The sequence below is a fragment of the Schistocerca gregaria genome, chromosome 1 (assembly GCF_023897955.1).
Source record: "Schistocerca gregaria isolate iqSchGreg1 chromosome 1, iqSchGreg1.2, whole genome shotgun sequence".
NCBI classification, from domain to species: domain Eukaryota; kingdom Metazoa; phylum Arthropoda; class Insecta; order Orthoptera; family Acrididae; genus Schistocerca; species Schistocerca gregaria.
The window spans coordinates 289,749,621-289,765,814 of NC_064920.1; the positions used below are offsets into that span (position 1 = coordinate 289,749,621).

At 41.5% G+C, this 16,194-nt stretch overlaps 1 protein-coding gene and 1 pseudogene across 5 annotated transcripts in view; both read right to left on the reverse strand.

The window, feature by feature from the left end:
- LOC126341299 (kelch-like protein 26) overlaps positions 1–16,194 on the reverse strand; it is a 272,243-nt gene that overhangs the window by 47,140 nt on the left and 208,909 nt on the right. For all 5 annotated transcript variants that reach the window (XM_050001763.1, XM_050001765.1, XM_050001764.1 and 2 more), the window contains exon 3: positions 8,008–8,238. In XM_050001763.1, the coding sequence (XP_049857720.1) occupies positions 8,008–8,169 (162 nt within the window). In that variant the 5' untranslated portion in view covers positions 8,170–8,238. The remainder of the gene's footprint in view (positions 1–8,007; positions 8,239–16,194) is intronic.
- On the reverse strand, positions 6,744–6,861 carry LOC126287459 (5S ribosomal RNA; annotated as a pseudogene).

Below are 16,194 nucleotides of genomic sequence, written 5' to 3' on the forward strand. Positions count from 1 at the left end.
CTGTCCAATGGTGAAGCTGAATGGTTCATTGAATATTCAAAAGTTAAACGGACTTTCTTCTCACTGCTGCTTGCCATGTGACAGGACGTTACTGGTAGAATTATTATACAGCTGTTATCATATCCTGTCGCATTTTTCACAGCCACTGCGGAAACAGTCTGTTCTGTCTGGCCAGAAAAAATTTCAGCTGTAGGATGAAGCTATAATTGAAGTTTTTGCTAAGAAGCAGGTTCTGCTGGGCTGCACTGGCATCACCAGAACCAGCTGCAGTACATTTCCCTCTATGTCAGTGGTTTGGCCCACAGATCCAGCAAATCCCTGTGGTCCACGCGAGCAATCGCTCTGCCTCTCTGCTATGGTGTCCACAGAGAGCGACACCCCATCACTACACTGTTGTTCGAGGTATCAGTGGGAAAAGAACTGGACTGGTAAATATGGCATCTTGCTGCTGTCTATTGTTGACACCATATTGCAAAGTTAAATAACTGTGCTGTAACACTTGGTGGTGAATTAATAAATGGCCATGAAATTATTGCACACTTCTCTCACTATTAACTAATTTACTGGTGACTACTTCAATCTCTGTCATTCAGGAATGGGCTGCATTGAGTGGAGGCACTTCCCACACATCCACAGTATATCTTGCATGTTGGATACCAATGTGTCTGATGAAATAAAACCAATCATGTTCATATCTAAAACAGTAATCTGCTGTAATACGAGTATATTGCTTGACTTGTGTTGAAATACTGTATCTTACGGTCCATAACAAATGGGCGACCTACTTGCGTTCAACGGTAGGCAATTTAAGCTTCTGGGCCTGTTCAGATGTAGAAAGAGCTGAGGCTGGGGTGATGCGTTCAATACCCATAATGTTGACAGAAGTATTGCAGCCACTGATAGTGGAGAAAATGAAATCAACATTGTTGAATACACATTGAAAGCATGTTACACTTAGGATAGGCTCCCCAGTGTGGTAGACAGATGACAGCTCCAGCTGTTTAGCTTTTTTACATACAGGCTTATTTAACAACTGAAAATAAATACTCACTCAACGAACTGAAAATAACGTCACTACATATACAAGAGATCTGTGAAGTGTTTTTGTCTACTCACACGAGATAAAGGCACAGGAATTGATGGGAGGAACAGTCTGTCTGTACACTGAAAAATGAACATCGCTCATGTTCGGGAAAGTTGCCTTTCCCACTACAGCTGTCATAGAGCACAATTAAGAATCAATCACCCCTCAAGCAATGTAGAACATTGAGTTTTATATAGATTTTGTCCTTGAGTATGTCTTGCATAATTATTGTTAGCAACTCGTATCCGTATAAACATCTCTCTGCATGTCTGTACATTGTGTCGCCAGTGATTTGGAAGGTGAGCAATGGAAGGGTCAGGATAACTTTGTGAAATAGTTGCTTTTTGCGATGTAGTGGGGTAGAAACTCATAAGTTTACAGACCCACGAAGGAAGGAAGTGCACGACCACAATCCTGTGAGCTCAAACCCCCACCCGCTCTTTCTTTCTTCTGTGTTACACCCTCGGAACACTATCCTGTAATACGATTCTCCTCTTGTTATTAACAAACTTCATTGAACAGTAAGTGTCAAACACAATTTTTAATAATTACGATTTTCCATTTTCTGCAATGTGAACCCTGTTTGTCCTAGAGTGGGAAAAAAATGGAATGGCACTAATAGCACCTTCTTTGCGGTAATTTTAATGCAGTTACTTTTGTACTAGTAAATATTTTCGACAGAAGCCGAGGGTCTCAATATATCCCACAAAAACATAAAAAGTTATCTTTAAACAACCTGACACCCCATGCTCACACCTCACAGGTTAGGATTTTGAGTATGTTGCTCATTACAGTCCTCCCTACCACTGTGCAAAAATTTACATCTACGCGAATTTTTGCTCCTAATTTTCCTTCGCTGAGTTTATCATTAAAGTGGTGAAGACTTTTGCCAATGTTCGTTTCACAGCTCCAGCGGCATACTGGCAATGTGATTTCGAGAAGGTAGAATATGGTAAACTGGAGCCAAGATCACACATTCTACCCAATAATATGAAATCAAGCCATGTCTTTTTTTTTTTTTTTTACATCAGAAGTAAAGATTATCACACAAAGTACAAACGCCTTACAGAATTAAACGAAATACGCTGTATGTTAAAAAAGTATAGGCAAGTAAAACTGCAGTTCAAATTGAAAAGAAACTGGGTTCACAGTATCATCGAGAAAGATGCGTCATTCAGCCCTCGAGAATGTGTTTACGTACCGAAAGTACAATTTTTTGACAGACTTCGATTCTCCAGGAGCATGGAACCTTAGAATAGTCGAGAAATCTTCGGAGGAGTTGCTGATGTTATCATGGTGTCCTGCTATTTTAACATCAGTTGCACAAGTTCCAGTAGGAATCAACAACCATTGTGACTTACCCTCAGTTTCGAAAACTGACACTAAAAGACAATGTTTTGGAAGAAATTTAAAATATTCTCCCCTCTTCCTGAGTGCCCATCAAGTTTTTTTTTTTTTCCATCCATAACGACCCATTTTCTTTCGTGTTGTTCATTGCCACGGCATATAATGCAGCGGCCGCACAGAAAGCTAGAATTGCTGATTTCCTGATGCACTCTAACAATGATATCTTGTCCTCTGTGCGTGCAGTACGTATGTTGGCTTTGTGGCGCGTCTGGCCACATACTACTTACCTTCGGCTTTCTATGCGCGCTGTAAGAAATGTGTAGATGGCCAGTGATGCATGTTTCTGTGCCTACCGTTTGGGCTACTAATTCTACAGGACATACATACTCAAAGGTTGCTAAAAACATTTGTTGCTTTACAAAATCAAACAAGCTCAGCAAGCTACTCTGTTTAAACGCAACCGTTGAGTTATGGGGTCGACGAGGCACAAGCATCATGCATCGAAGCTGTGACGTCACACTAGTCTGCTTGTCCGCTATACTTCTCGAAAGCTCGGCTCCGTACAGGGTCCACTGGAAATCAGTATTTAAATGAAAAGGTATCCACCAAAGAACTTAATTTTCTTGTGTGAAATCGAGAACTTGCACGCATTCAAACAGTCAAGTACGGTAGTAGTGAAAACGTTTACAAAATGTGTCTACCGTGCACGTGCAACTTCGCTATAGTTTTCATCGTCAGAACCCTTTGGGCTTACTCTAAAGCATATTTTGCATGTTTCGACTTTTGGCCACTAGCAGTATTAACACCTTTGCTATCTTTGCGTTGCTCAAATGTTCTGATTTAAATAGTGAAGCAGTGCATCCAGTACTTTTTTTCCTTCATACTTTGCACTAAGCGTTTCGAGAATTTATTCTCATTGGCAAGTGCAAATATTTACACAAGTACTTTGTGTGCTGTTAGTGTGTGTGTTGTGCCTATCTTGCACTGTTCTGTGTCGGGTCTTTTTGAGGTTGTGAGGTACCATTTTAAAAAGTCACGGATGCAAAATACTAACACAAATTCTTCACAGACGAATGGAAAAACTGGCAGATGCCGACCTCGGGGAAGATCAGTTTAGATTCCGTAGTGATGTTTGAACACGTGAGGCAATACTGACCCTACGACTTATCTTAGAGGATAGGTTAAGGAAAGGCAACCCTTCATTTCTAGCATTTGTAGACTTATAGAAAGCTTTTGACAATGCTGATTGGAAAACTCTCTTTCAAATACTACAAGTGGCAGGAGTAACGTAAAGGGAGTGAAGGGCTAGCAGTGGTTAGGAAGGGAGTCAGACAGGCTTGTAGCCTATCCCCAAAATTAATCAATCTGTATATTGAGCAAGTAGTAAAGGAAACAAGAAAAACTTAAAGAGTAGGAATCAAAGTCCATGGAGAAGAAATAAAAACTTGAGGTTCGCCGATGACATTGTAATTCTGTCAGATACAGTGAAGGACCTGGAGGAGCAGTTGAATGGAGGATATAAGATGGCCGGCCTGAGTGGCCGAGCGGTTCTAGGCACTTCAGTCTGGAACCGCGCGACCGCTACGGTCGCAGGTTCGAATCCTGCCTCTGGCATGGATGTGTGTGGTGTCCTTAGGTTAGTTAGGTTTAAGTTGTTCTAAGTTCTGACTGATGACCTCCGCTGTTGAGTCCCATAGTGCTCAGAGCCATTTGAACCATTTTTGATATAAGATGTACATCAACAAAAGCAAAACGAGGATAATGGAATGTAGTCGAATCAAGTCGGGTGACGCTGAGGGAGTTACATTAGGAAACCAGACAAAGTAGTAGACGAGTTGGGGAGCAAAATAAGTGACAATGGTCAAAGTAGCGAGGATATAAAATGTGGACTAGCAATGACAAAGAAAGCGTTTCTGTAGAACAGAATTTTGTTAACATCGAATATAGATTCAAGTGTCGAAGTCTCTGCTGAAAGTATTTGTATGGAGTGTAGCCATGCATGGAAGTGAAAAGTGGACGATAAATAGTTTAGACAAGAAAATAATAGAAGCTTTCGAAATGTGGCGCTACAGAAGAATGCTGAAGATTAAATGGGCAGAGCATGTAACTAATGCGGCGGTACTGAATAGAGGAGATGAGGAATTTGTGCCACAACTTGACTAGAAGAAGGGATCGGTTGGTAGGACATGTTCTGAGGTATCAAAGGATCACCAGTTTAGTATTGGAGGGCAGCGTGGAGTGTAAAAATCGTAGAGGAAGACCAAGAGATGAATACAATAAGCACATTCAGAAGGATGTAGGTTGCATTAGTTACTTGGAGATGATGAAGCTTGCACAGGGTAGAGTACAATGGAGAGCTACATCAAACCAGTCTCCGGACTGAAGACAACAACGATGACGTCGACGACGTGGTATCGCATTGTGCCTACAGAGTATGAGTGATTTCGTGCGTGTGCGTGCGTTTTTCTGCATTTGCATATCTTATAACCTCAAAAAGACGACTACAGCCCAAGACTGGCTGCACAACACAGAAAATACTAATGTAAGTATTTGATAATGATAATGAGAAATTCTGTAAATGGATCATGATCAGCGTGAAAATATATATATATATACGTGAGTGGTGCGGTGTTTCATTATGTAAATAATGAATCATAGTTGCAGTCTTTCCAAAAACACCAATTTTGATTAATGAAATTGAATCACACATTTCTGCTTCCCATTTGAGATCAGCACTTTTTGGAGAAGCAATGACGCAAAATGTTAACTGACGGAGTTTTGAATTATTCCTAACACTACTTTTATCATCATCTTATTTTCTTTTACAGTTTCTGATTATATGCATATGACGACAAATTTTTTACACTTGTCTCAGTGATTTTTTCAAGACAAATTTTGATGATGGTTGAAAATACAATGCAGATAATTGGAACCAAAGTTAAAAATCTACAATGCAGTGAATTCCCAAACATTACAAATGCTGGAAACAAATTTAAAGAAAAATAGTTGATAAGGAGTGGTTGCAGTGTGCCCACTAGTTATGAACCTGGTACGCTGTTTAATTTCGGGATGTTAATTGGCATTTGATTTATTGCAGTAAGTACAGTATGCAACCCCAGTTATCGGTTCTTAGGACGAGATACTCGCATGAAAGAAGGAAAATTTATTCATTCTGTAAGTGAAGTTAACAGAGGATAATAAGACCCTTTTGCTTCTGATACCACAAGGTTTACATACGCAACACGTTTCTGCAGAAAAATTTCTGAAGAGCATAAATTAAACTACGATGTAGTAAATTTTCTCAAGGTTGAGCTGTACCGTTTCTTTAAAAGACTAGTAAAAACGTATAACTTATTTCCTTCAACGAGACTGAATACAAAAAGCTACGCGCATGCGCGCGCTGATCTCCCTGGAACAAGGTTATTAACCTCTTCGGATTCATAAGAATTTCCTTTAGTCGAAAGTAGTTGCAAACGTCCATTTGCCGTCACTCGAACATGCTGTTCACACTAACCACGGGGTATGGGACAATACCTGCGTTGAACGCATTCGTCTGGTTTCAACGACTGCAACCGTATCTCGTACGGACCTATAAACACAGCCTAATTCCCATACAACAAAATCACCAAGGAAGAGGATTATTAATTTTTGATATCTAACAGCATAGTCGAAACAAGGCCCCGGGAGTAGACAACATTCCATTAGAACTACTGACAGCCTTGGGAGAGCCAGTCCTGACAAAACTACTATCTGATGAGCAAAATATATGAGACAGGCGAAATACCCTCAGACTTAAAGAAGAATGTAATAATTCCAATCCCATAGAAAGAAGGTGTTGACAGATGTGAAAATTACCGAACTATCAGTTTAATAAGTCACGGCTGCAAAATACTAACGCGAATTCTTTATAGACGAATGGAAAAACTAGTAGAAGCCGGCCACGGGGAAGATCAGTTTGGATTCCGTAGAAATGTTGGAACACGTGAGGCAATACTGACCCTACGACTTATCTTAGAAGATTAAGGAAAGGCAAACCTACGTTTCTAGCACTTGTAGACTTAGAGAAAGCTTTGGACAATGTTGACTGGAATACTCTCTTTCAAATTCTGAAGGTGGCAGGGGTAAATACAGGAAGCACTCCGTCTTCATCCGACCGCCGTGTCATCCTCACACATGAGGATGCGGATAGGAGGGGCGTGTGGTCAGCACACCACTCTCCCGGTCGTTATGATGGTATTCTTGACAGAAGCCGCCACTATTCGGTCGAGTAGCTCCTCTGTTGGCATCACGAGGCTGAGTGCACCCCGAAAAATGGCAACAGCACATGGCGACCCGGATGGTCACCCATCCAAGTGCCGACCACGCCCGACTGCGCTTAACTTCGGTGATCTGACGGGAACCGGTGTATCCACTGCGGCAAGGCCGTTGCCTAAAATACAGGGAGCGAAATGCTATTTATAATTTATACAGAAACCAGATAGCAGTTAAGAGTCGAGGGGCATTAAAGGGAAACAGTGGTTGGGAAGGGAGTGAGACAGGGTTGTAGCCTCTCCACGATGTTATTCAATCTCTATATTAAGCAAGCAGGAAAGGAAACAAAATAAAAATTCGGAGTAGGTATTAAAATCCATGGAGAAGAAATAAAAATGTTGAGGTTCGCCGATGACATTGTAATTCTGTCAGAGACAGCAAAGGACTTGGAAGACCAGTTGAGCGGAATGGATAGTGTTTTGAATGGAGGAGATAAGATGAACAACAAAAGCAAAAAGAGGATAATGGAATGTAGTCGAATTAAGTCGGGTGATGCTGAGGGAATTAGATTAGGAAATGACACACTTAAAGTGGTAAAGGAATTTTGCTATTTGGGGAGCAAAATAACTGATGATGGCCGAAGTAGAGAAGATATAAAATGTAGACTGGCAATGGCAAGGAAAGCGTTTCTGAAGAAGAGAAATTTGTTAACATCCAGTATAGATTTAAGTGTCAGGAAGTTATTTCTGAAAGTATTTGTATGGAGTGTAGCCATATATGGAAGTGAAACATGGACGATAAATAGTTCGGACAAGAAGAGAATAGAAGCTTTCGAAATGTGGTGCTACAGAAGAATGCTGAAGATTAGATGGGTAGATCACGTAACTAATGAGGAGGTATTGAAGAGAATTGGAGAGAAGAGAAATCTGTGGCACAACTTGACCAGGAGAAGGGACCGGTTGGTAGGACATGTTCCGAGACATCGAGGGATCACCAATTTAGTATTGGAGGGCAGCGTGGAGGGTAAAATTCGTAGATGGGAGACCAAGAGATGAATACACTAAGCAAATTCAGAAGGATGTAGGCTGCAGTACGTACTGGGAGATGAAGCGGCTTGCACAGGATAGAGTAGCATGGAGAGCTGCATCAAACCAGTCTGAGGACTGAAGACCAAAACAAGAACAGCGTACTAGAATTTTGTGCCGTAAAATATTAAATACAACTCGAGTGCTGCATTATAGGCTTTTAATTCGAAAATTGGTCTAATTCGTAATTCGTAGATTTAGTTGGGACAACATTTTGGCAGGTTCAGCCCGGAGATGTACCTGGAAGGCTTCGCCCTCTGCGACGAGGGTGACGTCGAGCAGCAGCCCCTTGGAGCGCAGCGTGTTGAGCCCGCAGAGCAGCGTGCCCGTGTGCGACGGCGACTCGAAGTGCACCGTGTTGAGCGGCCGGTCCTGCAGCCCCCACTCCCGCACCCGAGTCATTTCGCTGGCGGCCGACCACGGACCGGCTGCGGCTGCCGACACCTCTGCACCTCCAGCTCAGGAAACCGGCTGCAACACACAGTACAGCGGATACATGGTACTTTTCGGCTCAATATTATGTAAAAATCAACACCTATTTCTTTCTGGCACTGTTTATAAACTATATGCTTTACAGATTTTTGTTAATGTCAGGTAATGCAGCACACTTTCTAAACAAATTATAAGTATTTTGAATACTTTTTGGCCTGCTTACGTTTATTAAAAAATTACACAGAAACTGATGAAATTATTTTTTTCCAAAATGCTTCCTCAAACTGAGGGCAACGGCCTTGCCGCAGTGGATACACTGGTTCCCGTGAGATCACCGACGTTAAGTGCTGTCTGGCGTGGTCGGCTCTTGGATGGGTGACCATCCCGGCCGCCATGCGCTGTTGCGATTCTTCGGGGTGCACTGGGCCTCGCGATGCCAATCGAGGAGCTACTCGACCGAATAATAGCGGCTTCGGTCAAGAATACCATCATAACGGCCGGGAGAGTGGTATGCTGACCCCACGCCCCTCCTACCCGCATCCTCCACTGAGGATGACACGGCGGTCGCGGTACGCCATTCGTGACCTGAAGACGGAGTGCTTTTTTCCCCTCAAATTGAGGTACCATTTAATCCAATGTTATACATTAGGTCTCCTTCAAACTTTAACCAGATATGCATTACATGATGGCTGAGGTACTAGACCTATTTAATTCCACCTATTATCTATATCACAAGGATTAAAAACATCAAATTTTAATTTTTATAATTTTTTCCTAATAAAAATGGTATTTTTTTAATAATTCAGTTGGTTCTGCAATGAAGCTTTAGGTCTACTGCATAAGTATGGACTATCGCCAAGTTATAGAAAAAAATTACAGCAATGCCTTTAAAACTTGAGGAAATATTTGTACTTGAATTCTGAATAATACAACTTGCAGGTAATTGTGGTTGAAGATATGAGTCGAATTAAACTGTGCCTGAGAACATTCCCCAAGCATTCTGCGGCATCTCTCATCTTCAAGCTTCCTGTTGGCATTCCTTCTAGCACGTCTTGCTTCTTTGGTAGCTTCAAGAGAGAAACTTTCAGCTTCATGTACCTATTGTCTGTCACACGCAAGCAATTGATCTTCCATATTAGAGCCACATTTTACGCCTAAATTTCTCAGGACTTCCAACCTTCCAGCCACTTCATCCAGTACACCAACTTTTAATGTATTTACAAAAACATTATTGGGTAATCTTTCCCATATGCAATGGGTGAAGTTTCATTTGTACTCTGAATGCCCCCATGAAGACATTTTCTAAGCAAAACAGGGTCACTCAGGTCTCTAAAAATTGGTTTTATTTCATTCGTAACAGCCTGGAAGAGAATGCTTATGATGGTATATTTGACAACTTTCTTTTGCTTTTTGGTAGCCACACCAAGAATCTGCGCCTTTAGGGCAAAAGTCCGTGAACAGCGTGGTCAACTGTGGACAACTTATGAAAGTACGTGGCCCATAAAGCTTTTCTCATTGCTGTAACATCATTCAGAGGTGCAGTTCGTGTAATGGCCAGTCCATAGTAACTATGAAGGAGGTCTATTTCAGTTTCTGTCAATCTGTCTCGGCCAGACAGAGATTTTCCATCAGACAGCAACTTTCATTTATCTTCGTAGCTTCCTCGATCTAGCACCCATCCTCTTTTGCGCATATCCGCAAAACTCCCGTTTTGTTACCAAGGTGTCACCATAAACACTGAACTCATTAATTTTATTGAAAGCTTTAGAGTCCCCATCGTCTAGGTACTTTGTACAAACGATGTTCCAACGAGTGTAACAGCCATGTCCCTGGTTCCACTAATATTTACAGTTTCTTCTAATGCACGTTTCATTGCTGCTTTAGACACAACCGTCAAGGACCTTAAAAGTATTTTTATGTGCTTGCTGAACCTACTGGAAGGAGGAGGAAGGCCCATCAAATCACAAAACGTTAGAGTCATTTTCGAGGTAGATTTGTTGCAGGATCTAAACAGAACTAATTTTGATGTTAAACCCTTCCTGCTGCTTTGTTGCTCGGTTATTTCCAGACTGCCTACACCATCACAATGTTTACATCTCGCCACTTCCTTTATCAAAGGAGATATGATGCTCACATCAACAACAAAAAAATCCACTACAAACAGCGTCATTATTAACACAGAAATTTGAATCACCAGGAGGCGTGCCACGTCGGAGTTTCTTCTCTGTAGAACTGTGGCTTGCTCTGTTTGTGAACTGGTTACCACGGAATTTCCTTTTATTGAATTTCTTGATGTGTGGCATAGTTCGTATTTATTGCACACTAAAGGATATGTACTTCCACAGATATATGCAGCACTTGGGAAACAAACATTCAGTAGCCCGTGAACGAACCGCTTAAGCAAAACAAAAGTAAATACTAGCAAAGATAATCATTTATAGACACTAGAAACTTGCATTGTTACCAACATATACTATATATAATACGTGTAATCGCTGGAAACAGAAAGTTCAGTTCTTTTCGAAATAATATTGGTTTCTGTAACAGAAGTAAAGAGGGCATTGCGGCATATAAGACCGTAACTTTAAAATTAAGTATATAGAGGTCATTTTTCATTTGAAACCCTTTAATGTATATAGCAATGTAATCAGGAAAGACTATAGAATTTAATAAAGTCATAAAATATTTCGATTTTTCCACCATTTTATACTTACCCTGTACCCTTAATGTCGGTCCGTACTGGACAGAACGTCAGCGCAACGTCACGTCGCTCTGCCGAATATCTAACGCTGGAAATTAGGTTATAAAGGACCGGCGATCTTAGAGTCAGAATTTAGTATCGGCATGAAATATTGCCCCCGTGAACTAAACCTCACTGTGTGTTTCTCAGAATAGCCACGAGCCCGTAAACGGTAACCTAGGAGCTGTGTAGTTTAACTGAGCTTACTTTTTCACATGAGACTGCAAGGAAAAGACAACGCGTTCTTGGATTAACTTTTGCGAATCGACACATAAATCCGGCCTCGCACGGACGCATTTAATGTTGACGTCGATGCGGACAGGGCATCCGACCTCACGAGAGCATCCTATGCGCATGGGACGAACTGGTAAACGTGAACTGCGCTCTCGGCCGTGTCCAGCAGCTGTTTTCTTTGTCTCGCAAACCAGTTTTTTTTAATACAAAAATGGAAGCGCGAAAAACAGCCGTGTTAACTGTACTAGCTATTGTCGAAGAAGAGCGGAGAAATTCGCGAAGAAGATTGACTCGTAAATAGCCTAAGCAATGAATTGTTGATAGAGGAACACTAAATAATGCTGTACAGCGATCCAAGACAGATGATAGAAGTTACTCGTTAACTCAATTGAATTTTCATCCCATTTCAGTTTTAAATTGATTTTAGCTAAGGTGTAGTGTCGAATTTCAGTTTGGGCGTGCATAATATCCATATTCCCGATGTTGCATTTCTTACCGGCTCTCAGAAATAATGTAGTTCATCACACACATTACACGATCGAGATTTGTTTCGCGACTTCATTTGAATGGAAGGGAGTTTTTCGAAGCTGCTCACCATCAGTGAAAATGGCAAGACACAAACATGTGCAACTTTTTACAAAAATTTCAAAACAGCAAAAAATTCCAGTGTTTAAGTTGTGTTTACTTTCAGACAGTCACGCGATAAGGTTTCTGGACACTTTAGAAACATTCCAGTCGTTCGACTTTGTAACAAGAATGGCATCAAATACATTATTTGTGGAACTTCCTGACAGATTAAAACTGGGTGCCGGACCGAGACTCGAACTCGGTCCGGCACACAGTTGTAATCTGCCAGGAAGTTTCATATCAGCGCACACTCCGCTGCAGAGTGAAAATCTGATTCTGGGGACATTATTTACAACAAATGGCATCGATTTTTGAAATAATACTTCTATTACATGAATAAGAAAGACTCAAAATCTATTAGACAAGAATAGGTGGATTTTTAATTTAATTTTTTTGGGGGGGGAGGGGGGGGGAGAAGGCGGACGCGAACCTGCTGGCTTGCACTCAACTCTACGCCCACGATGCTTTTCACGGGTCTTGGCATACGTTCTGTAAAGACTGTCTCCACTAATGTCATTATTTGATATTTAATATGCAAATTTTACCAGAAAAACGCGCTTTTGGTAGATCATTTTGTCGTACCACTGAAACAGTGTTCTTTCATAGTACACAAGTAAGAACAATAAAAGCGTCAACTAAAGGAAGCCTTTACCTACCAATATTTAGTTTCCTGTCTTTTGTTAAAAACCGTAACTAGACCGGCGCGTTTTCGGGAGATCCTCAATCTGCATACGCTTTGAAACAACTTATATCCATACCACTTCCTCTGATGTTTAGCTCCATACAAAATGGCGGCTCTTATCTTCTGCTTGTGACGCGAAATGTCGCCGTCTGTCCACGAGGCAAAAATCTGACATGCCAGACACGCTACTTCACGCACCGCAGTGTAATGGAACGCAGAATTCCACGCTGTGACGTCACCTGTTCTTTTTCCACCTACTTTTTCACGTCCCGTGTCGTTCTTCACAACAAATACAGTTGCGCCTCTGGAAAAAAACTTACCTGAAAAAGTTATAATTGCGTGGTTGTAGATGGGTGTGCTTGTTGCAAATCGACGTTAAACAAAATGTTTGGGATGCCACAGCGATACGTTTGAAAATAAACGCCTTAAAATAATGCACAATTAATTACTACGTCCAGATGCGTAATTCCTTCTACTATAGAAACGCGAGAGCGTGACTGACAAAGTTCAGACGTCCTAGCTTCGGCTGACTTACTTAGCGCTCACGAGGTATCACCAGTAGGCTTTTTACGACATCCGAAGGATTCGTACTTTGTCATTAAATTTCGCTGTATTGAAACACCCTGTACATAAACATGGGCATTTCCGAATTTTTCACTTTCACTTTTTGAACTCCCTATTTGTGGCTGGACACACGACTGGCGCATTACAGCAGTAGTCCTATATTAGGGCGAGAGGTGATAACTGACACGGTGTGCAGCTATCAGAAGCCACTCGGGCTCGCCGAGTATGCACTGCGCCGTGCGGCTTTCGCTATCGCCGGATGCATAAGCGGGATAGGACACAGGCAGTGTGACGTGGCGCGAAGTGTTTCTGCGGCCGGGAGAAAGCCGGGCGCTTCGTGTGGGCGGACAGGGCACAGGCGTGCAGAGCACTTAGGAGAAAGCACACGCCGCCGCCTCAGGAAAGGGCACAAAAGACCTCTTCCCAACTTCACACATATTCTTTCTTGCTGCTTAATGCTCACCGCTACTTAAAATACGAACGTTTTACGCTAGGCTTGACCGTGAGTGGTATGAATATGAATTGGATATACGAAATGCTGCAACATTTATTATATTTTTAACTACGCCTTTCAGAAGATTCCATCTATAACATGAGGTGGATTTATGTCAATACTGCATGGATGTAGCGAATGTACGACTTCTGAGTATTTTATGGCACTGTCTTTTAGTGACGATAAGCCCCTTTAAAAGTCGCACTTACATACTGTGTAAGTAGGCTGTTTAGGTTTTCTTATTGGTAACACCACGTAGCGCTCTGTATGAAAATCGCTGGCTGTGCTGTGTGCAGTCTGTGGCTCGTTTGCATTGTTGTCTGCCATTGTAGTGTTGGGCAGCGGCAGCTGGATGCTAACAGCGCGTAGCGTTGCGCAGTTGGAGGTGAGCCGCTAGCAGTGGTGGACGTGGGGAGAGAGATGGCGGAGTTTTGAAATTTGTAAGAATTGGTGTCATGAACTGATATATATATTATGACTATAAAGGTAAATACATTGTTTGTTCCCTATTAAAATCTTTCATTTGCTAACTGTGCCTATCAGTAGTTAGTGACTTCCGTAGTTTGAATCTTTTAGTTAGCTGGCAGTAGCGGCGCTCGCTGTATTGCAGTAGTTCGAGTAACCGAAGATTTTTGGTGAGGTAAGTGATTTGTGAAAGGTATAGGTTAATGTTAGTCAGGGCCATTCGTCGTAGGGATTTTTGGAAGTCAGATTGCGTTGCGCTAAAAATATTGTGTCAGTTTAAGCACAGTCCTGTATAAATTTCTCCAAGGGGACGTTTCATATACGTCAATACTGCGTGGATGTAGCGAATGTACGACTTCTGAGTATTTTATGGCACTGTATTTTAGTGACGATAAGCCCCCTTAAAAGTCGCACTTACAGACTGTAGTAACTGACATATTCGCTTGACGATGGAGATGTAGCACTCCCAAACGGTTAGTGGTTACCATAATAAACGTGACTGTTTACAGAATGGTACCCTAGTTGTACAAACAAATAAAAAAAATTCGGCTTGTTACGCATTTGTAGACTTGGAAAAATCTTTTGACAGTGTTGACTGCAATGCTCTCTTTCAAATTCTAAAGATTGCAGGGGTAAAATACAGGGAGCGAAAGGCTATTTTCAATTTGTACAGAAACCAGATGGCAGTTATAAGAGTCGAGGGACATGAAAGGGGAGCAGTGGTTGGGAAGGGAGTGAGACAGGGCTGTAGCCTCTCACCGATGTTATTCAATCTGTATATTGAGCAAGCAGTAAAGGAAACAAAAGAAGAATTTAGAGTAGGGATTAAAATCCATGGAGAAAAAAAAAATTGAGGTTCGCCGATGACATTGTAATTCTGTCAGAGACAGCAAAGGACCTGGAAGAGCAGCTGAACGGAATGGCCAGTGTCTTGAAAGGAGGATATAAGATGAACATCAACAAAAGCAAAACGAGGATAATGGAATGTAGTCGAATTAAGTCGGGTGATGCTGAGGAAATTAGATCAGGAAATGAGACAAAGTAGTAAAGGAGTTTTGCTATTTGGGGAGCAAAATAACTGATGATCTTCGAAGTAGAGAAGATATAAAATGTAGACTGGCAATGGCAAGGAAAGCGTTTCTGAAGAAGAGAAATTTGTTAACATCGAGCATAGATTTAAGTGTGAGGAAGTCGTTTCTGAAAGTATTTGTATGGAGTGTAGTCATGTATGGAAGTGAAACATGGACGATACATAGTTTGGACAAGAAGAGAATAGAAGCTTTCGAAATGTGGTGCTACAGAAGAATGCTGAAGATTAGATGGGTAGATCACATAACTAATGATGAATTATTGAATGAAAATGGGGAGGAGTATGTGGCACAACTTGACAAAAAGAAGGGCATCCCATCTCCAATTTATCACTGGGCTGACCCATTTTGGTTTAATTAGATAATTATTAACTGGCAAAATCACGTCAACAAATTTACTTTTGGAGTGGAAGTTTAAGTCCAATGTCAAGTACCTAATGTTTTACGGAACTAAAATGTACTCAGCAGGTTTAAAATACTTAATATGGTATCACAGATCGAAACCGCCCTCACCAGCGTCTCACAGTTGATAACCGAAACGCACCTTTCCAACAGAAGCCGATAGCGGTCGCGAACGGACCCGGCGTATTCAATTATGTGCGCCTACCGCGCCACGCTTTACGCTAGAGTTTCTCAAACATTGATAACTTATACGTACGATATTATCGATAGTATTATTAAAGGTAATCGATTTATCGACTGCTTTGTGCAAGTATTCTAAATGGAAAATAGCTTTCTGGGAATTTATTGATTAAAGACAATACGAGCTATGAAAAATTTGCTTTATAAAAACTAGTACTTACATTCTGGTCCTTTAGTCTGTCGCATTTTTCATTAATTATTTCTCCTGCCTTGGAGAAAATATTCTCTGCATAAAGTGAAATCGCTGGACAGCAAAATTATTTTGTGGTCATTAAACGCAACCTACAGTAAGGTTTTACCCAATATTCTAATACACAAGCATGATTGTGGATCATTAAGTTTTTCAAAATATTGACGTAGGTCAATTACGGAATCACTAACTGGTGCGACGGTTTTTATCGTCTCTGCGAGCTTCCACCTGTACCTGTCGCTAGAGGGCAGTTATGTTCGCGCACGCACG